General features: G+C 40.7%; 1 protein-coding gene across 6 annotated transcripts in view; it reads left to right on the forward strand.

Moving 5' to 3' along the window:
- KLHL29 (kelch like family member 29) overlaps window positions 1-23,740 on the forward strand; it is a 405,515-nt gene that overhangs the window by 329,963 nt on the left and 51,812 nt on the right. For all 6 annotated transcript variants that reach the window (XM_087775206.1, XM_087775204.1, XM_087775203.1 and 3 more), the window contains 3 exons: window positions 647-785; window positions 16,246-16,445; window positions 22,948-23,207. In XM_087775206.1, the coding sequence (XP_087631332.1) occupies window positions 647-785; window positions 16,246-16,445; window positions 22,948-23,207 (599 nt within the window). The remainder of the gene's footprint in view (window positions 1-646; window positions 786-16,245; window positions 16,446-22,947; window positions 23,208-23,740) is intronic.

A 23,740-nucleotide genomic window follows, 5' to 3' on the forward strand; every position in this document is an offset into this window, starting at 1 on the left:
TAGTCAGTATAGCTGAGGTATATTGCAAGATGCATTGATAATTTGGCTAATTTTTTATGCACTGCAATTTATATATTATTTAGAAGTACTATTTTATTCTGTTAACTGAGAGGCTTAACACATTTTTTACTATGTTAAGGATGAGTTATTTTTACAGGTTTTGTGGTTTTATTATTTTGACCCATATCCAGTTCATATTGCATCATAATACCATATTTTTACTAATATTATTCTAGTAAGTTCAAAACTTATTTGCATTTGGATAGAAATTCATTAGCTCTTGATTTTTATTATAACAAATTATTTTAACTTTTCTGTGATAATGCATTCTCTGTGTTTCTGATTTGCTGATGCTGAAATATTTTGTTTTCGTTTTTAACCCTTCCAAATTTAGGATTGTTTTTGCTTTTTTTCTGTATATATATTTCAGTTGTTTAGACCTACTGGTTCCTGCTTTTTCTTTTTCTTTTTTTAACATGTTATGTTTGTAACTTCTGACTGTCTGTGTTGAGCCAATCTTACCGACAAAAATATCAGTTGTTTCCTGTTTCTCTACTTCTTTACAAAAAAAAAATGAAAAGTAAAAAATAAAAATAAAAAACTCTTAATGGGAACCCTGGCACTGTCTGTCTTCTCTGTTCTGCAGAAATGTTGAAGGAGTTGAACCAGCAACGCAGAGCGAAAGAGTTTACAGACCTGAAAATTATTGTTGAAGGCAAAGAGTTTGAAGTCCACCAAAATGTTCTAGCTTCCTGCAGCTTGTATTTCAAGGACCTGATTAAAAGGTTTGCCTTCCTTCCAGCTGTGATCTGCTCTGTTCTTTTGTAGGGCGCATTTGTGTCGCTTTTTTTTCCTCCCCTCTCTTGCAGGTTTATGAAGATTGAATCTCCTGTCACAGAGCCAGTAGCCATTCTTTCCACCTCCTCTGAATGTATTTCCAAACTGAGACTCAGACCCATTTGTTACACATCTGACTCGTACAGTGTAATTATTTCTGATCAGTAGAGGCCGGTTTTGGCCGAAGAAAGTGTTCCACCACTGAGAGATCTAAGTTTTAAACTCAATTGCTAATGGTGACTCAGACCACAACTAAAAACTACTGCTGTCGATGTTTTCAAGGGACTCTGTCACATACGACAAAAGTCTGGCCTTCAGGCTACAATAGGCCATCAGCGTTCTGGTGAACGATGCTGAGACATCATGCTAATAAAGCATTTTGAGTATCATGATCCCTTCGCCCTGAAATCTTTGTTACATGCTTTTGTGTGGCTTTTATGGGCAAAGGGATTGATATTTTTATTATTTGGGGACTTTTAAAAGAAGAAAAGACAATTGATGAATTTCTCTAGAAAAAATTGGAAATAAAACGATTTTCTGGTCAAAATATAGCTCAGTCTGCATGTTAGACTAAGGGTAGTTTTTTCCTACAAACACTCTAGCTTAGGGTAGGTACAATATGTACATTTTCTAAACATCGTGTCTCCGCCTTCGCGTTTTCCCCCCTCTGTTTCTAGCTGATTGATTCTAAACAGTGCATGATAATCTTTTTTTTCCATTACATTGATTTTTCAATTTGTATGCTTCATATACTCGCATAGGAATAAATTGGTACTCTCGTATTATTAGTAAGTTAGAGTAGCAAGTAGGGAGAAAAAAACCATGAGGATAACTTTCATTTTTCTCTCAATCATCAGCAAATTAATGCAGCTGCTGATTTTGCCTTGCAGTATTTTCCTGAGCAGACTGAGCCTGGACTGTGCTAAAAAATGGGATTAAAGAATATTTTGCTTGCTTCAAATCCTGTATTTAAATTTTGCCAACTAACACAATAGTGACTGTATTTTATTTCAGGATGGCATATTGGCTGGTATCTCCTTTCAGTGTATTATGTCCTTTTGCACAAAGCTGGTTTTATAATTATGGATATATATTACATTTCTATGATATAACTGTGCTGACTGCCTTATCAATTATTCATAAAAAATATGTTGGCCTAGGAAGCATGTCTTTTCCCCTCTGTAAATCTAATGATTGCTAGCTGTAGCTATGCCAGATCTCTCCTCTCCTTTCTCTTCTGTCTGCTCATTATCATTTAATTGTTAAGGCTACAGTATATGCTTTTTAGGGTGATAAGGAGTAGAGTCTATAGGGAAAGAAAATCTTAGAATCAACTTACAGAAATCCAATAACCGACTGGCCAAAGACTGTCATTTGGATTTTGCTGCGAAGACATCTGCTTGTGTGCAGAAGTCACCAGGCAGCATCTATTTCTAGAAGCACACTGAGGAACGTTGCTGCTTTATTATTTAGTTATCAAATGGAGATATACTTTAGACTGAACACTGCTCTGATATGAACTCATTTAAAACAACAACAACAAAAAAAACCCACAAACCTTTCTAAATGCTCTGAAAAAAGACTATGAAAGCAGAACCATAGATTTCAGCATTTGTCTTTCAGCTGCTTGCATAAGGCTCACATGTGTTATAAGAAAAAAATAGTGAAAGGTTAAGCCCATTTGCCAACCTCACCACTTTTTGCCTTCTTTCACATCAGCAGCAGCAATAAATATTCCAGAGGTCGATTTGTGTTCACAGTCAGGTCTCTCCATCCCAGTTGTCTTCCATATATAACCTCAGTTGCATACATGTAACCTTGATGAAGGCTAATGGAGTTGCACAGGTGTATCCAAGGCAAAAATACCTTTATTACTGATGATGATGCTTGAATAGGGAAAAATCCAGCTTGATGTCTAGTTGAGTTTGCAAAACTGTCAGGTGAGAAAAACAAATATTCACCTGTAAACTGAGCAAATGTGTCTTTGCGAGACAATAAACTCAGGGCTATGGGGTGGAATTTCTAAAGACTTGCTTTTTTGAGGATACTTGCAGAGGAAAGCCTAGTCCTTTTAGAAACCCCATGAAGTCAATGAAAGTCAAGGACTCAAGTTGCAAGAGGTACTCACTGTTTTGTAGGATCATGCCCTTAATAATACAAAATCATTATAGTTCACAGAGTCAGTATGTTTATAAATACAACACGTCTGGAATCCTCTCCTGTTAGCATCTCCTTTGAGATGGTACTTTAAGCTTTATGTGGTTTTTATCTTTGTATCATTACAGAAATCAAAACAAGAAATGGCAGTTTTTCTTGAAGAATAAAGGAATCTCTTTATGTTAAGTATAATATAAAGGCCATTTCAATCATTTCATGCTAGGGTTAAACTCTAATGCTGTTCCAACTGAAGGCACCAATAGGTCACCAGAAATGTCAATGAGAAGATGATCTATTCATGAAGGTGCTATGTGCATCTATATAAACATGCAGAAAGAGTATCTTTCAGAGTATTTACTTCAGCTGTTCTTTGCCACAGGCTAGTTATTGTTAACCTCATGTTCTGCCATTGATTCCACTGTGTGCTGGAGTTGGTATCTGATGGCAGAATAGCAAGTAGTGTCTCAAAAGAATAAAAGTGAAATGTTCAAAACCAAATAAGATCAATTATCCCCTCCTCAAAAAAAAAAAAAAACCAAAATACAGACAAAAAGCATAACAGCTAGCGTTTTTGCTCGTTTTGAGGACAGCTATTTGATGAGAGTTAGTCACAGCAGGGAAAAAATATGTTGTTTTTATTGCACTGTAGTGAAAAGATGATAACCAGGTTTGATTGACCAAAACAATTCTAAAGTTATTTATGATTTATGAAACAAATATGGTAATGAGAGAGCACTTTGAGACACCCTTAGTGTCTCAGAAAATGGTTAATCCTGCAATGTGCTGAGCATTCTGGTCCTCATCCAGAAAAGTTCTTGTTCCCTGTGATTTATCTTGTAAATATATGAGCATGGCCCTTTTGAGGTTGGATCAGCTCAGTCCCGAGCCTAAGCTCAGCACCGTACCAAGCACTGTGCTGTTGGAAACGGGTTAACCAGTCCCCGTCAGGAGCTGCGCAGCACTCGAGCCTAAGCCAGAACTCAACATTCATCTCCCTCCCAACAGCAGCTGACCATAAAAACCACTCTTAGTCCTTTTCAGTGAAAGGACTGAAATCCTTTTCATCTGAAAAGGATTAGGTGTATTAGGAACAGCAGGTGTGAAATGTTCCTGACGTCTGTTCCACTTCACTGTACCCCCGAGGGAGGGAGTGAGGTGCAGGGAAGGGATGCGGATGTGGGAAGATAGGTGCATGCCCAAGGCTGGTCCCGCAGCTGGACATATTGCAATAACCTCAGGGGCTGTGGGGCTATTGCTAACAACCTCGGGAACAATTTTATACAATCTTAAACATACCTGGGGAGTGCTAGGTTTCCTTAAGTTCTCTTCATAAAATCCCCTTTAAAGTTGTTTTGTTTTTTTTTTTTTTTTTTGTGGTGAATATTCAAGCCTCCTTTGTGACAGGTATGGGGTTGAGTACCTGGCCTTACTGCATGCTCCTTCAGGCACAGAGCATATGGAAGAGTTGATGTACTTTATCTGCGCTTAGGGAAATCATGTGGTTAGTTAGCTTCTTCAAACTGTGACCCATACAAGATTACTGCAGTATAGGACTTCAGGAGAAAATGGATGATAAATAGCAGCTGGAATAGGGATCTGTCCTCTAAATACCATCTTATGTATTTTGAGTGCTCCACCAACCACAGTTGCTTCCAGTCTGCCTGACTTTGGCCTCTAATTTGCACCTATATTTTAGGTACTTAAGAAATCAGCCTTCCCAAAGCAAGGGCCTAATTTATGGTACAGGCAATGAAGAGAAGCTCCTTGAAGGCTTCCAGAAGGAGCCTTTTCTCCTAATTCAGGTATCTATGTGCAGACAGGTGGGAGATCCCTCTGGAGCAATGAGAGGTGCTTGTCTCTTGCTGTTAGTCAACCAACATTTAGGCCCAAGGTTGGCATCTAAGGCAGATTTAGTCTAACCTCGCCTTCTAGACTGCTGCTGTAGTCTACAGAGAGGGAGGCAGACCTCTCCAGGAGGCAAGTCCTCTCACCATAAAATAGGTGTCTAAGATACAAGATGAAGGAGGAGGCCATCCCTCATTACTATTAATAAAGAGAGAGCCAAGGTGATTTGCTTAGACTCTAAACTTAGGATGGGTGTTACATTGCTTCCTTCAGGGGTCCAGCCTAAGCTGGTTATCTGGGCTTCCTTTGCAGTTGTCAGGGAAGACTGGAATGTCCGTAGGGTGATTCATCCCGCTTTATGATAAATAACATGAATTGCCTTCTGGAAGTGCTCATTTTTCATTGCCCACGGAGAAAGGCTAGTCACCCAGCTCTGATTAGACACCTGAATCGTAGCTGGCTAAAAGTACATGAATGATTCCTTCCTGAAACTAGTTTTTGTCTGAACGTCACATACATATGCTTATATATGTACACAGAAAGACAGAATTAGATCAGGATCCATCAAAACCCCCGTGTCTAAAATGCCTCTCTCTCAGAGCACAGATTTTCTTATTTAAGCCAATCTTGTAGCTACAGCTCCTTGCTTTGGGGGAGGAGAGAAATGAGCTCTGTGTCTTTGTATCATCTGCCCTAGAAGAAATGGTGGAAGATGTGTGTGTGTTCTGGAAGGAAGGAAGGGATGGAAAATCCCATGAAGAGGCGTCATTTTTTTCCAGCTGCGTTTGGGATAGACAAATTCAGCTGCTGGATAAATGGAATGTCTGATATTTCCGTAACAAAGACAGTTTCACCGGAACATTTTAATTTGCTGCTTTCTTCTTCTTAATCCAACCCAAAGGGCTAGAATCTCTACCAAATATGACAGTAATAATAGGAAGCACTTGACATAAAAGTCTCTTCTTGCCCAAAATGCTGGCTTTTATAAGCAGACTTTAGTTTTATTTCTCTGTGGTCAGTTACTAAAGATACACAAATCCTGTCCTACAAGCTTTATTTTTTAAAGATTTGATTTTAATGATGCTTCCTAATCTCAGAATCATCCTGGCTGCCTGATTTCACTAGCACAGGGCAGTGAGTCACATATACAAAGAGAGTCGGTCACAAGAAGCAAGCATTTTTGATGCAGTGTAATCTGGCAATGCTATGTTCATCCTTCTTTTCCTAAGGAGCAGAGCCGGTGACTTCATGGCCAAATTGCTTTTCCACAATATGTTGCCTCTTTTTGCAAGCGTTCAGATTTTTTATTTTTTTATTTTTTTTCTAAAATAGGTCTGTATATACTCTCTTAGGGCTTGAAGGCAGGGCAGGAAGGCAGGAGAAGTAAAGCATTTAGGTTGAGAGGACCAAATTCGTTTTGCTTTACACCTACACTGAAGCCAGAGATGTCATTCTGCATTTTACACCGTTGTGTGGAAAGGCCACATTTGGATGCAAGACAGAGAAACCTGCCACTATCCATCTGAAACAGTCTGACAAAACTGCAAAAGCATTTAGGTGTCTGGAAAACAGACTGTCTGGTTTGTGTTTACGTTGTAAAAAGCCCAAAATGAGAAATAGCAGATGAAAGAAAAATCTACTCTTAGTGACCCCTTCGTGTTTTCCTGCTTATTAAGAGCCTTGCTTTTAACTCCAGGAGAGGAGCAGGCAGCATTTCTACATCTGCATGCTTCAGCTCCATTGTAGAACAGAATGAATGTGGAGACAAACTGTAACATTTCTTTGAAAACAGAGAAAGAGGGAGTTAAAAATATGATGTTTGTTTCAGGTGCCAGGAGAGGCATATTGTGCCTAGACAGGCAGCGCCAGTGGTTTCTGTTAAACCGTTTGAAGGAGTCTGTGAGAATGGGAGGTTGGATGGGCGTATAAAATATTCTTCACCCTTTACTGCCGGGGTGCAGGTGTAAATTACGCTATGGACGACATTTTTCTCTTAAACTTGTAATTGCTGTGTGTTGGGTGCAGAATCCTGGCATGGGAAACAGCTTTCTGCTTTCGGTGGCCCCTTTCCGTGTGCGCCCTTCGCTTGCTCTGCCTGGCCGAGCAGCCGCAGGCCAGCCTGCCTGTCGGAGCTGCCTGCTGGTTTTCAAATTTTGCAGCTGCCAGGCCTTGGAAAACATGTTTTCATCATGCAAAAATGTATGGTCTTCTACATAAATGAATTGCAGCTTACAAATATTCAGTGGTGTTGCTGGGCTGCCAGGCTAAGGAACTGCCACAAAACCCATAGCAGGCATCGCAGCCTGACTGTTTCCAGCCTGGTGAGCGTGGCCACAGATTCGGAGGGTGAGTGGCTTGGGCTAGGTGCTGCTCCGAAAGGAGGGACACATCGATGTGCCCTGCTCTGAAGAGAAACCATGGCAAGGAGGACAGAAGGGCTCCTTTTCAAGCCTCAAGGTGCAGCACAGAAATTAAGCTTCTCCCTTGCAATGGCTGCAGCTTGCAGAGGCACCGAGCAGAATCACTTAACCTCTTGCTCCTCTCCCTCATTGACAGCATCTCTATTTACTGCAGTTTGGGCTTCTTGCTCACATAATTTCTAGACACAACTACAGATCCTGCAAATCTTATCCAAGGAATGACAGACTAATCACCTCTCTTGCTCTGGCTAGACCTATCTGCAAGCCCTGCAGCTGTCATACAACCACTCATAAGATGCTAGTGCGGGTGACCTACCTATATTTACTTACATCTCACAGCCCTGTCTAGGCTTCACTGTGTTGAAATTTAGGGGTGAAAGGGAAGTTATCTAACAAGGTGCAGTTCAAGCTAAATGGATCAAAGACAACGAAAAAAACTTCCACAGCATAGAAACTGGAGCCGTGTTCTTGAAAGCTGTCATTTTTGGGCCACTTCCAAAAGCCAGTCTTGTCCTAAAACAAGGGTAATCAAATCTCTGACTCCAGTCTGCTCGCAGGTAGCTCCAGGGATCAGCAGTTCGCTACCTTTCATTTAAATCATCAAGGATTAGCCACTGCTGGATTGGGATAATGAACTTGAATTAATATGACCAGGTTATGATCATATCAGATCACGATCCCCTCTTGTTGTTTGCATAGCACTAAGCTTCGGTGACTGAAATACTTGGAGCAGTTCTGCGGGGTGGCGTGGGCAGGGATTGACGGGGTGAGAAGAGCTACCTGCCCTTTCCCATGTATACTGTGGCCATCGGTGATGCGATATATTACCTTACACTGATGTCCAGAGCACAGGCTGTCTCCACGTATACCATAGAAAAGCACTAGCAACACCCTGTAGCTGAGTGAGAAAGAACCAGTGCCTGACAGAATTAATTCTAATTACTGAAATGCTGATTGGGATCTTTGGGCACTACCATAATCATAGTAGTAGTAATAAATAATAATTGTGGTTATCATTATTTTATGATTGTTTTCCCTCTAGACATTGCAATGATGAGAAAGAGCCTTGGATAGACTTACCTAGATAATTACTTGTATAAATTTCACCACATTCCTAAGAAACAGATTTATTAGCTGCATAATGCCAGCTCTCTGCTAATCTGGTTTTTGATGGTGTAATAAATATCATTAAAACAAATCAGACAGGAGTTGGTTAAGGGGGTGAGCTTTAAGTTTGATGAGAATAAATTTTTTGTTCTGTCATTTTATTTTTAATCTTATTCCCATATAATCCACCAAAACCTGCTTGCATCTTTTATTTACCGTTAACAAATAGTAGCTCTCACCCCAGGCTATTTTGCCACATATTTGCTGAATTAGGCTGCCAGAGATGCTTGCAAACAAGTTAGATCTTGTGCTGTTAATAAGTTGGCCCAGTTTTTTTCCTTCTCCACGAGTACCTTGTGAGATTCAGTTTATTCTCAGTCCCTAGCAAAAGTCTAGGTCATGAAGTGCTGTTCTTCCAAGGGCACTCGCTATTCACTTCTTCATTCACTTGCTAGTCGTTTAAGCCAGCATCTTCAAACTCGTCATCTTCTTTCTTAAATCTCAGCAGGGAGGCAGATTTGTGCCTCCGCCTGTGATCTCCGACACTATAGCGTTACAGGCTGCCATTGATCCCACGCCTTTAGAAACAGTCTTGACCGAGCAATTAGATTGGGTTCCGTCGGTGAATAGCATTAAGGGTATATAGGAGAGGTGGCTCTTTTGTTTGTTTTATTTTATTCTGGCCATGTTGGCCGTGAACAAAAGCATTTGCTGTTAATCCCATTGCTCGTCTTGGTTTGTAATGATCATTTCTGTGATGGTGAATTAGCAGGAGCTGCTAGTGCATGCCTGAGCTCACAGCCATTAATTTTCCTGATTTTCTTCTGATAGAGCAGGTGCAAACTGGCAGCGTTTGACCCTAATAAGTTACACTAGTCTTGCCAAATTTTGTTTGCCTGGAACAAGGAACATTATTTGTATCAACACCCTGGTAAAAAGTGAGCAAATGGATTTGTTGGTCAGGTAAATTTTCATGACAAATTTGCAAGCCTGTGTTTAAACAATGTAATTTATTTAATCTTGTGATTTTACTAGTTCTTTATCGTAATCATACAATAGCACCATTACAGTATATGTTTTCGTCTCTCATGAGACAGATGGATAGTGGCTGAGGCTCAAAGATAATATTTATCTACAAGATAGTATAACGAAGGCAGAGATTTGCAAGTTAATACATTTTGAGCTGATAAAATAATTCCAAAGGAGAAGCAATGCTAGGGTGTAATTTATTTTTTTTTAAATCCTATTTAATAGAACATTCAGTGCCTTATGACATACATACTGCAATGATGTTGCTCTATAAATGTCCCTTCCTGTCATCATTTACATGATTGATTACCTTGCAGCTGCGTAAACTTGAATAACTCAGTAAATAACCTGTTACCTCTGTATGCACATGCATCTTGTTGCGTGTGTCATGGAAATGTACGTTGGTATGTTTGGGCATCTATGCTTTTATATCTCATGAGCGTGTAATTATGATAAATCAAGCTCTTCGATATGAAATACAGCTTTCCATGTAGAGTGTTGTGTCTGTTCTGTTCATAGCTGAAGGCTGGCTATAATATAACGAAGTTTCTTTGTTGCCTCTCCCAAGATAAATAGACACGTGGGTTTTGAACCCTTAATAACTCTGAAGATGATGAAAAGTCAAGCAGTGGACAGTTAAGATGCAGCAACATTGTACTCTCTTCTTTGCCTGGAGTTTCAATGCTTGAAGGATTATGTTCCACAGTAAACAAGATGTTCAGTCTAAATTGTATAGACTTGAACAGGAGTTTTTAATGAGCACATAGCTAACAGACTCTTAAGCCTCATGAGAAGCTGCCTATCCCAGGCTGGACTCCTTTCTTTGGTAATCAAAATAATTTGACAGAGATAAAAAGAAGTAGCTTCTCTTCATTTAAGTGCTTCATCTGACATAAAAATCTTGGATTTCCTGTTTTCTGGAGACCAAAACACTGTCCAGGGAACAAAGCAATTTAATTTGATTTTTTTTTTTTTTTTGTCCTATCAATCCTGGTAGCAAACATTTTGCTCTAGTGGACTGGGAACACAATTAATGTAGGGTAAACATTTATGTTCCTGATTATGAAAGCCAGCCAGCAAGATCAGCATGTCGAGCTGCTGGGGCAGATCGTGGGAGGGCGCGAGGTGAAGAGGCCAGCAGGCAGCTGGCCGGTGGGACAGGCTGTTGCTGTGGTCCATGCGGGGAGGGACCAGCCCCAAAACACAGGCTCCAGATGCCTCAGGCGAGGGTGGAGCTGGAGCTCCCGCCTGCATGCCGGCAGTCCCGTAGCCTCCCATTAACTCAAATGTGTTTTTAGTGGAGGATTTTCAAATTCCTGCGTTGTGTGAGATCCTGAGCAACAGATAGTCAAAGATAGCAATTTTTTTTTAATTACGCTACCAGAATCAGTCTGATTTCCTATTTGTTAAAAATAAATTCTGAGTGTAATATGAACAAAAATGAGGCTATATTATGGAGCTAGCTCTTTGCCGTTGTCTCCTGTTGGGAGAAGCCGGGAATGGCAGCAGGCTCTTTGTTCACAGGCAGAAGTGATGGACCTTGGAGAGGCAGAAAGAAAAAGACACACACCAAGTCTCACGTGTCTGGAGAAAGATCACAAATGATAGTTCTGGATGTGTCTTTATTTTAAAAGATAATCATTTATTTCAGTGCCCTTTTGGAGCCCAGAGCTTAAATATACGTCATACCTTTGAGTCTACGGCACAGTGAGTCATATGGCTTTGAATGTAAATAGGTGTCACAAACTCTGTCAGTCCTCCTGTTCCCAACCAGGCAGCCTGGGAGGAAGCTGAACCAACTGTTCCTAGGCAGTAATGTACATTTACATAAAATGTTTCACATTTTTCATGTTTATTCTGTGCAGATGGCTCCATTTTGAACATCCAGAATTTGTTTTGACTTTGTGACTATAGCTTGTAAACAGAGAGTTGGCTGGCATCTGTACCGGGTATAGGTAGCTTTTTGTATTTGATCTAAAATTGAGTGAGGCTGTAGCCAAACCATTAGTCAGTCAAAATAATGTTGCAAGCCGGTTAAAGGCAGCATATCCAAACCATGAGGGAAGCCTGAATCAGAGGCGGTAGTGCTGTCCATAAATTGACAAATTGATGCACTAGCGGTGTTTCACTTACACAGCTACTTCAGCCAGACTCTAAATGTGGCTTTGCAAATCAAGGCATCTCACTATTAAATGTTTTGAACTGAATCTCACAGAAGTTCTCTTAAGTAAATGTGTTGATATGAATAATACAGGGAAAATGCATAGATATACATATATTTATAATTCAAGATAGAGAAAACTCGGTTGCATTGCTATTAAGCATGAAAACACTAGTGCTGATTCTTGTCTATGTGTATTACATGTATGGAAATTATTTTCAAGGACAAATGAATACCAAAAACGTAAAGTTCTCTGCTTCTTCTTTTGTCAGATCCATTCCTAATCTTGCAGATGAGGTTTTAGGGCTATTTTTCCTGCTATCAGTATTTAAACACTTTAGCTCTTTTCTGTATCTTAGTTAACAGAAAGGGACACCGATTTTGATTTGTTAATGGAGAGTGTAGTTGAGCCATCTTTTGCTTTAAAAGGTTCCCCCTGCCTTTGTCTTCTCTAGTTTAAGTAATTAAGTTGAAGGATAAGTAGCCAGAGTATGTTCAAAGACCTTGGCTTTATTTTGTTAGACCTAATTATTCCAGACAATACAAAATATTTTTCAGTAACTCCCCCTTACCCGTTCAGAGCATATCTGTGCTTCTGCTTATCTGCGGGTTCAGTTCTGCTTGCACGTTGCTCAGGTCTATCACCTTGCTGGAGAAATACATGACTTGTAAATCTGAAAGAATTCCCCAACAGCTACCATAAAATTAAGCTGTTAAAGAGCTCTTGGAGCTTGTTTAAATGTAGACCTAAACAAACCTCTTTGCTGTTTAGGTCAAGATAAATCTTTTAAAAAGTCCTGTTCTAAATCACTTCCTAATTTTAATGAGTTTATATATCAGCCTTTGCCAGATTTTTACTGCAGCTATTCCCCAAGATTACAGCCATGATAAAGTAAGGACTAAAATTGTTTATTATATATTATTCTTCAGAAGCAAAACTTTTTCCCCCAGAGGCTGTTGGGAGAGCTATTGATTTTCTGCCACAATGTGAAATGTGTGACCTTTATAATATGAGCAATGATTACAAGGCCAATAAAATGACATCATTCTGTTTAAACTTTAGAGTTCGCAGGGCAAATAGCAGAATGTGCCACATTTAATGATGTCCACGGACGATAAGTGTACATTGCCTGGCTTCAAGAGAGACTGAAAGATGAAGCAGGCAGGCTCTCCATTCCCAAAATATCCCACGTTTGTGCCAGGAGTAGGGGAACCAGCTAGAGCTGTATCTTTTCCCAGCTCTTAAGGTGAGAAGTCATTGCTTTTCTGAGAGCAGACTTTTCTAAATGTTTGCATCTACTGATGCCACCGACAAAACTCCTCCTGATGTGATACAGGATGAGCTATTTGGGGCACAGCTGTATACATTCGTACAGATTTTCCCCAGTCCACTGCATATGCATTTACAGGACTAAATTCTGTTCTTGTAATACTGCTTTATCCACTTCATTGCAGTTCCCCTAGAGTAACTGAGAGAAGGCTCCATCCCAAATATATGAAGTATAACCTCACAGAGTGTATTCATATTTTAATACATGCGAAAACAAGGAACACAGAAAGCTTCCGTCAGGCTTGGAGGGGGATGCCACAACCTGATTCACTGCAATAATGTCAGAGAAGAAATTTATGGAAATTTGTCTCTGCATCTCCCACTTCAGTCACATCAGTCTGTGTCCCCACATTATTTTTTTCCAGTCCTTCAAAAACTCACTTTTGATCCATTAGGACTTGCTCCAGTCAATTCCCCATCCATTCTCCAGCCCGTACCAAGCCAGATCCCCAGCATGGAAACCAGGGTAGCTGAAATTTCCCTTTGGCTCAGTATTTGGTCCAGCTAAACGTGAAGCCGAAGTGCTCGTTGCTTAGAAAGCACAAGCAAAGCAGCACAACACATTCAAGGCATCTCAGAGGAAGGAACAGGGATAATTTTCTTTCCCATTTCTGGCTCATTGTGTAATATCAATAATCTCTGTAGCTTTGTATTATATTTGCCGTAAGTGGCTCTAGTGATTGATTAAACACCTTAGCTTTTCTTTGGCGTTTAATCAATTGCAGCAGCAGTTTATTGCTTGGTGTATTACAAAGTAAAAGAGATTATTACTTAATTATTCTGAAAAATAGCAGCTTGCAGTTGTTGCTAACATGGGTATGTCTACGCTGACACTGGTGTCACGTCATCCTTCTTTTTGTGCCTCCTCGTCTCTGCGCTGGGAGAGAGCGTGCGATTCCTGCCGGGTCCCGCGCAGTCAATCCCGCAGCCATCGCCAGCACAGTGCAATTAGTGGTGTTAAATAAATAATTGCTTATGGTGGGGCTTCCCACAGTGCAAAGAGCCTGATTCTGTCGCTTGCGGCGTACCTCCAAATCTCACTTAAATTTTAGGCAATGTCCTTATTAACCAGCCCACGTGAATATGAACTCGCTGTCAGGTACAAACCTCTTCTGGAAACAATTCAGCAAGAATTACATCGGTACCAGGAGGCATTTTGATAGCCCAGGGTGCAGCACCGGATGTGTGCACAACTGGAGATGAATCAGATGTGGGGAATGTTATTGCTGTATGAGTGTGAGAAAGAAAAAAAAAAAATAACATTTTGTGACATCCTCTTGAGGATCTAGGAAATGGCAACTCTTCTGTTTGACACCTGAGGTTTTCTGCCTTGAGTGCAAAATTGAATCCATATGCAAGAGTTCAGAAAGACTATTGTGGTGTGATAAAGCATAAGGATTCAGGGTAGCGTACACATCTGTGCATGGAGAGGGACCACAGGTATCGTGATCAGTATGTATTCTTACCCATCTGCTTGTGGAATAGGATCTAACCCACCTGTAGTCCCATGCAAAGGGACAGTCCAATATTTAGACTAAAAAATGGGGTTTAGTCCCTTGCTTTGCCCCTGACTTTCTCTATGATCATAGGCAAGGGTATTTGTCTCCTAGTGCCTCAGTTTCCTTTTGTGAATGGGAGTAACTGTTGTTCACTACCTTAGAGAAGCATATGAAATGAAGGACTGCTAGATGCATCTCCGTTCTGATAGTGGACACCATCTAAGTACTTTCAGTAGAAAAATGAAACCTCTTTGAAGCTTTGATCCTCCAAAGATTCATATAAATTAAAGCTGTGCCCTTGACTTGAACAGGGCTAGTCAATGGAAGACCAGCGACAAAGCATCCAGTGAAAATTTTAAGCATTTCCCCAAATGATTTTTGGGGTATTGGGGTGGGTGGGGTGGGGTGTCATGTTGGTTTATGAAGGAACAAAACTGAACCTGTTATGTTGTTTACTTTTCCTCCATTATGGTAGTAGAGGTCTGACCATCACCTTTCTAGGCAGCTTTGTGAATCCAAGAGGTTGGTAGTGCTCTTGCTCATGCTTAAAGCTGGCATTGCCTGTGAATAGTGACGCTTTTGCCAGTCCATGTAAGTCACGCAGCATCGTATGCCGGTTTTGTGTCAATCGTGCAATGGCTTTTGCAAGTACTCTAGCAGAATTGGAGCGAGCAGACGTTGACTGTCCAGTGACTAGGAGAAGTTCATGTTTCTTTGAGAAGGTGCTGGATGGTCCTAACCATTAAAAGAGTTTATTTTCTTACTCCAACAGATTTCCCCTCCCCTCCTTGATGTTACCAAATTTATTATCACTTTTGTCTTTCAGGTGTAACCTGTCTTTAGTGTTGCAGACACATCAGCCAACCATGCATTAAGAACTGGGCCCTTACTTTAATTCAGTATAATTTTCTTTTTGTCCAATAATTTCACAAGCACTAATCCACACTTCAAATGCAGGAGATACTTTGATCCCCAAATTGTTCAGCACTTCATGCAGGAAAAACCGTAGGCCACAGTCATGAAACTCCTAGAGGATGGCTGCTGGCTTCCTGTGGCAGAGCTGGTTGTTGTTTTCCCCCCTCTCCCTTCTTTGCTCTAACCATTTTGTCTGTCTATCTTGTCTTGTATTCAGTTTTCAAAGCAATTGCCATGAAGGGCTTCCTTTTTTTAGTGCCTAAAAGGGAACAATAGATTTTTAGAGTAAACATATATATATTTATATTTTACATGACCATCTGTATATGCGTAGCATATCTATCATATCTGTACTTTAATATAACATACTGAGAAGTTCAAGCTAAACAGAAATTAATATTTATTGTTGTTATTTTTTATGAAAAGGTCTTTAAATGTATCCTTAAATGCACATGACATTTAAAATTATTCCAGTGCTGGATTCCTGAAAAAGTAGATGACCTTTTCTCTTGAAATTGGAGTGGTTTTTCCCTAACAGTTATATTATGCACAGAAGATGAGATGTTAACCAAGATGTTAAAATGTATTGTTTCCCTTTGAAAGCTAATCCTGTTCCTCATTTTCATTGATGTTGGCTCTTTTGTTTTTCTTTTTCTTTCTTTCTTTCTTTTCCTTTCCTTTTCTTTTGCAACTGTTTTTGCATGAAAATGCAGAGTAGCAATAAACAAATTTTTTGTAAGACTTGCTTTAAGACTCTTCTCTTTCAGATCCAGTTAAAGTTTTTAAGTTCGGTTATTTTAAAATTCATATTCTTCAGTTCTGTAAACAAAAAAAACGGAGAAATGTAATGAGGTGCAAAGTGATTTTCTAGCCCTCACTAATCAATAAATGCCAACAAAATGGGGATGGTGTAATGTCCGTAATTTAATTTTCTGCTGTTACCAGGTCACCACGAGACAGTAACAGAAGCGGGGAGAAGCTGGAATTGGCCATGTCCAACCTCACTGCGGATGTCCTGGAATTACTCCTGGAGTTTGTTTATACAGGTTCTTTGATCATAGATTCAGCCAATGCAAAAACCCTACTGGAAGCTGCCAGCAAGTTCCAGTTTCATACTTTCTGTAAAGTCTGCGTTTCATTTCTAGGTAAGAATCACTCCATCTAGTGAGATCTCATTTTAAGGTTTGTAAGCCTTTCTTCTAACAGCTCTTAAAAGATAATTAGGAAACCCAAGATTAAATATAACAAAATAAAATTTAAAAACCCACATTATTTATTTGGGTTGAGATTTGAATTTAAAATGCTGACACGGTGGCCAGTGGAAAATGATCTAGAGAAGCATAGCCTGTTGTTTGAGTGGCAACTGCTTTTACATCTTGGATAGACTTTTTTGTTGAATCTTCTTTCATACTTGGTATCATGGTGACATTTTGTTTCCCAGAGGTTGATCTCTGCACAGAAACCAGGGTGTAACGCACAGGTTGCTTATAACTGTGACAGCAAATGTTGGGTGCTACAGCACGCCAGCTTGGTCAAGTACTGAAAGAGTTGGAGGTGGAGTCCCACAGAGGAGTCAGGATCTGCAATTTTCTTGCATCCATGAGAAAGTCCTTCACATGTCCAGTGTCCTTGTAAATGGGATCTGGTTGAACTACCCAGGTTGAATGTTCACAGGGTTTGGTCTTTCATACAGTGTTATGGTCTGATGGATATGTGTCATCACAAATGGTGGATGGGAATGAAAGGTTGCTGTGCCCTCCCTTGGTAACTGGCGTGCCCTGTGTGCACAGGGAGCAATTGCCTCAGTGAGGGTGTGCCAGTCAACATCATCACCAGTGCCTCTGTCCATCCTCTCATGGCTACCTGAGAAGCCCATTCCTTCTTATCCAGAGCACCATGTCATCCTGCTCCTTGCATTTCTGTATATTTTCCAATATAGACTATTTCAAAACAGTCCAAGGTGGCCAACTCAGTTAACTAAGCTTTACTGGTCTGAACTGGAACCATCCAGCCCCATTTTTGTCATGGCAGAAGAGGAGCCAGAACTGGAGCTCAGATGAAACATGTTGGTTCAAATTCCTGCCTGTATCACGTACCACTCCTTCACTAACACAGCTATAGTATCAGTTAATGAGACAGTAATAATTTACAAATTATTAACACAAACTTATTAATACAAAAAATGTGAGCTTGATCTTATATATACAACTGACTTCCCATGTCCGAGTTCCAAATATCTTTTTTGGACTTCTGATTTCTATTCAGGCTCCCTCAGCTTGGTATGGGAAATGTCATTCTCTCTGGACCCCAAATATATCCTCAACCCACATGAACTATAGGTTCTTCTTGGGCAGTTCTCATTTAAAATTGACATCTAGAATTACAGAGTGTGGAAGATGAGAGTTTAGAAAATGTTGCACTCATTAAAAAAAAAAAAAAAACAAAACAAAAACCAAACTCAGATGAGTCCAGTTTACTGCTGTGTTAATTTTCACTGCTAAGCTGACCTGCTGGCAAGATGAGTGGTGTGACGAGGCTGGTACAGTGCAGGCATCAGCAAAGAATCTGTGGTATTGTATTCTTCTCTTCTTGCCAGATTTTCATATGTCACTTGTTTAAAAGTCTGTTCTCAGATGGGTGGGTAATGGGAAAATGAAATCTATGGTTTGCAATCCCACTGTGTTGGTTGTGCACCTCGAGTGAGGGCTCTGGCTCTGGCATTGCCTTCCCCCAGCTTCCCTTCACCACCTTTTAAAGTGATTAGGTCTTAGGCCCTTTCCAAGAACAGATATGTTTAAGTTGCGCTATCTCTAAAGATTCAGCCACAAAACCAAAATACATTTATTTCACTAAATCAATGTGAGATTTCTCTTTTCCAATAGTTAATATTTGAATTCAGTGAACCGTGTTATGGTATGAAATAGTAGAGTTGGTTGTAAGTTCAGTGATATATGGAGAGTTGCTGGAATTTTGTATTCTCATTTGGAGAATTCTTGGAGTGTAATTGCTTATTTTTATTTATAGCTGTGACTGGATTGCTCTACAGAGATAGCAGAGCGTTTGCCATCTAAAAAGTTTAGGGAAAGGCATTTTGTCTTCTCTGTGGCTGTGTTTTTTCTTTTCAGCCCAGCCACCTCTGCTCCCCACAAAGCAAAAATATAGTAAAAATCAGGGTTTTTTCCAGGGTTTCTGGAGGATTCACCAGTATAAACAGTGATTCTTTCCCATCAGTGGCCTTGTCTAAATAGTGAGAGAAGCAGAGGGAAGTCCAAAGAGGTAAAAGCCTCAAATTAATAGGTCTGTTCAGCGTAGCACAGCACCATCTCAGAGGAAATTCAGGTCATCCTTTTTCAGCCGTGAAACTCCAGCAGGGTCCTACCTGGTTGATGTCCAGACAGCTCTTGTGTCTCTGTCCTGGGCCTCTCAGCGGCGTTGGGCAGAGGCACCCCAGATCTGCTTGCACTTTCTGGTGGAAACATGCTGCAAATGAGTCAGGAAAATTGTTTCATTTCAACGGGAAATTTCTTAACCAGCTTCACTGGGCTATTTATAGCCATGTTCTCTCTCTCCCCCACATGCCGTCTCCTCTGCTTTTGTCTAGACCATGAGAAATGACAACAGTTTTGTGCTGACTGATGCAATGATGCTGACAAGTTTGTGCAGGCGCCATATGATAACTGGGCAAATGTTTGCAAACCGGTCAGGACATCATAGGTATTTCCTCCATCCATATGGCTGAAGACTTGAGGGTTTTTTCTTTTCTTTTTTCGTATTTGTTTTACGCTATCATCACAGTCATGGCTCAAAACAGATTTCAGCAGATTCATCAGTATCATGGTTTGGATCCACAATGCAGGGACCCCGCTCACAGGAGTGAACAAATTCTGAGCTTGGACTTCAGCCTGCTGCTGATAAAATAAAAGTATTCGTAAGTCTAAAGAAGTTGGTGGAACCTGTTAGAGTCATGGAGCAGAACAGGAAAGAGCAGGAGCTCTGAATTTTCTTAGTCTCCTGGGCGAAGGGGATGAAGTTTGCAAAGAGTATGAGAGGGAGCCATGAGAAAAACTGAACAACAGAACATGATGAGACTTTTATGAATAGGCACATGCACCTGAGGGAAGAAGAGACCTTTATGGTCCTTAGGAATTTGAGAGAAAGTATTATGGCTAATTTTTTGTTCATCCAAGGTGGAGAATTTTGAGCCAGCTGGGGAACCACACTGCCCAGCACTGGAGAAACTGAAGCATCAGCTATATCTGGAGACAGGAGAAATGAGGAACACTCTCACAGGGGAAGTGAAATCTTTTGGACAGTGGACGCATCTAGAAGTCTTCCACCTATCGCCCATCTTCACATGCTTTTGACACTTGTAGGAATACCTGAGGAATAAGATCCCCATCAGAATGTACACAGGGTATGATGAGGAAATGCACATTTTATGCTAATTTTAGTGATATCCAAGTCATCATCTGGAAAGCATCTCTAAGTGAAAATATAGTACTCAATGCACAGAGAGGGGGTTTACCTCAACCACTGAGCGTCCATCATACTGTTACCGCAGGCTCGCTGAGTAATCCTTCCTATGTACCATCTATCTCTGACTATCTCAAGTCGTCCCGCTCCCAGAAGTGCCGTCTTAGCAGTCTGCCTGGCTGATTATCTCATGATGACTCTGCACAGGATCCCATTCCAAAACCGTGTCTTAACACAACTGGAGAATACCGGCTGCTGATCTGCAGTATTGTGACATACATAGAGACAAGTATGCTATCCAGCACTGTCTCAAACCAATAAGAACCTACTAGATTACATCTGATATCCTTAAAATCCACTCATAAGTCTGTTATGAACTGTCCTTGAGTGTTGGGAATAGCTTAGTAGTCAGCAGTCAAGTTCTGAATGGACTCAAGGTGAAACTCCACAGAAGTGTGTTGTTACAAGTCCAGTGTCACTGTGGCAAAAGCAGCAATTACTGCAAACATGTCAGCGTCCAAAGGAAAACAGCTCAGGAGCAGATGGAGCAAAACTGGTCCTTAGTTGTCTTCGGCATGTCAGCATCCAGAAGTACCTCCGGATTGCAAACAGTCACTTGGAATGGGCTATATTATATAGCTGAAGTCTGTATTTAAGTAGTCATGTAGGCTCCCTTTATAGTCAGTGAAGAGTAACAGGCACTGCTCTGCTCATCCTGAAGTCATTATCCAGAATATTACCAAATTAATCCAAAATATTACCAGATTGCTTCTTGGAATTGTTTGTTTAAGAGTGTATGGGGATACTAATGTGATTGCTCAGCTGCACCATAGACAGCTGGAGTCAAGAGAGATCAATCTCACCCCTAAATTTTGAGTCAGAGGTGAGAAATGGAAGGTGTATTTTTTCTGTTCACAGGATAGAGATTTTCCATACCTCTTATAGCTGTTTCCCCAACCTCTGTCTTGCTCACCTGCAATGAACCCCTCTAGTTCATATGCCAGCCCTCATCTTAAAAAGACATCACTGCGCCCACCTTGCTGTGGTGCTCATCACATCAGAAGTGATGAAGCGCAAAGAAGTGCATCAGCAGCCTCCTGAACATACGGTAGTCGGCATCTCCCCAGGACCTCTCTCTAAATGGCCTTATCATACTTGCTGAGTCAGGCAGGGATAACGTCATTTGGGTCTGCCACCGAGGCGTTTCTCAGGGAAGAGGAAGGAGGGAAGCTCAAAGGAAAAACATGGAGCTGCTTGGACACCAGTGTACCAGGCTGCATCAGTCATCCAGCACTGTTAGAGGTAGAAAAACCTGTCCAGCTCAGAAGAAACCAGTCATGACCAGTGCTTTCTCTGCCCCACGCCACAGGCTCAACTGGGGATGGTATGGGAATCTCTGCTGATAGAGGCAGACCCAGTCCCTTGAAGGCGAAGACTCATTCTTGCCAGTCTTTTCCATCGTGTGCTGGTAAATGGCTGCTTAATCAGTCAAACTTGGTTATTACCTTTATTATAAACTGTATGAGGATAAGGTGGAGTGGTGTCAGATTTGTCTTGGACTTGAGAGTTTGCCAAGTGATGATGAGAGTTTGGGGCTCTGTTAAATGATTATTTTACCCCCAGCCATATGTGTACATGAAACTGCCAGCCGACAGAACCAAGGAACCTGGAAGAGGGTTTTGGTTCTTTTTTTTTTAGAAAAGCAGAAGTTTTGTGAGCTTTGTGCTTCATAGCTATCAGTTTGCAGCCTGTCTCTGGGCAGTCTTTGAGTGACAAAATCTACTGACAGCATACAGTGCCGCTGCTCCAGTCTGTGTGAGGAAATGGGCTCCTTGGAGTCAGTACAATCAACTGATGCAAAGTGAGATAACCTAGTTTCAAGACTGGTGGATCTGTAAAAGAAAATAAAACGAGTGAGGGGAAAAAAAAAAAAAAACACACAACACAAAACTCCTAATATCATGCCAGGTTAAAAAAAAAAAAGAAAAAGTAGGTCATAATCCCATTTTGATAAAAGCCACGTATAGATTTTCTGCAGATTTTAAATCTGATGAAGGCAGAAGCTGGGCGTAGGGAAAAATCCCCGAGCATTTCCAGCAGAAGCAATCTGTTGGGAGTTTTGTTTGAAGAGGTATGGGGCTATCGCCCGTTCCTGTCCAGCACTCTGAAATAGTGCGCTAGGATATGACGCTGCCCATATGTGATATACTTCTTCTTCAGGCGCAGAAGCCTGCCACTGGTACCGATGCTTCTGTGATCTATTGCAGTCTGTCTCTCTTATTTTTATTTTTTTTTCCTTGGTCCTATATCTTAAAAGAATACATTCTGCCTATTAGTAGCGGTTGGTTAACAAAAGCTGAGAAGAATCAGAGAGTTCCTCTTACAAATGTCTGAAATTGGTGGTTTTTCTTCAGAATAGCTGAAAAGGAAAAAAGTACAGTCAAATGTATGGTGTAGCACACTTTCAATGCAAAGCTACACACTGTGCCGTTACTTCTCTTTGCCGGGTAGGAGATAATGCTGTCTCCTCTGTACATGATTTTCTTTGAAACCCACTACACAACATTTAACAGAAGGCGTTAGTATAATCTGTGTTTTGCATAAGGGATGTCATCACATTCAGCAGCAACAAAGTTCCTTCGGAAAAAAAGATGGGGAGGATTTTTTTTTTTTATTTGAAGTAGCTTAGTAGCTGAACAGGGCAAAAATTATCATAAAGCGACTGCAGCATACTCAGAAATGTCCTTAGTGCTGTTTGCATTTATTCTTAAGTGTCTGCACTGACGTTTACATCTTTGCTGTTTCTTAAAGCAACATTGTAGGCGGTAGAAATAGCAGCAGTCTCTCGGCTGGGTTCCCGTCCCTTGAGAAGCCCCAGATGCTATTATGTCAGTAGGTTTCCCCAGTGCCTTGTGAAGGCTTACACAAAAAGCACACTCAGAAAGTGCATTTCTCTCCCCATCCCCAGCTCAGCTGTTAGACAGACTTTGATTTTTGTGTTTTAAACCCCAATCCTAAAGTAACGCAGGGTGCTGCTTCTAATTAACTCCTTGAAATTAATTAGGGTTGGAGGTTTGTCCGTGGCACTTATTTTTTTCATGATCTTGGTAAAAATGTGAATCTTGCTTTTAATAATTCTCATTTGCCATTTTTTTTTTTTTGCTCCTTTTTTAGAAAAACAGCTGACTGCTAGCAACTGCTTAGGAATATTAGCCATGGCTGAAGCCATGCAGTGCACTGAACTATACAACATGGCCAAAGCATACGCCCTGCAGATTTTCCCAGAGGTGGCAAACCAAGAAGAGATCCTTAATATCTCAAAAGACGACTTCATTTCCTACATGTCCAATGACAGCCTGAACACCAAAGCGGAGGAGCTGGTGTATGAAACAGTGATAAAGTGGATTAAGAAGGACGCTGCAATCAGAGCTCAGGTAAAAATAATCTCAGCAGCCTCACTCTGCTCCGTTCCCATGAATGCCTCTTTTAAAATAGAAACCATCCCAGTGTGATTTTAAACATGAGGTTGCGTAGGAGAAGGGATGGGCAGTTCAGATAAAAAAAGAGAAAGGGAATGAAGGCTATGCACAAAATGTATGTAATTGCAAAATCTGATCCCCATATCTGATCATTTAGAATCAAAATCTCATTTGTGACATGCATGGTACAAAGCTAGGGCCTCGAGTTGTTGGCTGCAGGCTTGGTCGGAGATAAATCAGGAAGGATTAGAGTTGTGTGAGATGCTGCATTAAGAAGGGGATGCGTTTTAGTAACAGTGGGAAATAAAAATCTGTCAGAAAATCTGTACTTCTTTTGATGCCACATACCGAATGAGTGTAACTTCAGTACATAAAAAAAAAGATTCTGTATCTTTATTGGCTGCTTAGATAACCCCTTGGGTATTATATATTTATTAGAGTTAGCCTTTCCTCAACCATCTGAGCTATGCAGTCTGCTCTTGACTCAA

Source organism: Nipponia nippon, unplaced genomic scaffold (assembly GCF_047370975.1).
Source record: "Nipponia nippon isolate SJK-2023a ecotype South Korea unplaced genomic scaffold, ASM4737097v1 scaffold_4, whole genome shotgun sequence".
In the NCBI taxonomy this organism is placed as follows: Eukaryota; Metazoa; Chordata; class Aves; order Pelecaniformes; family Threskiornithidae; genus Nipponia; species Nipponia nippon.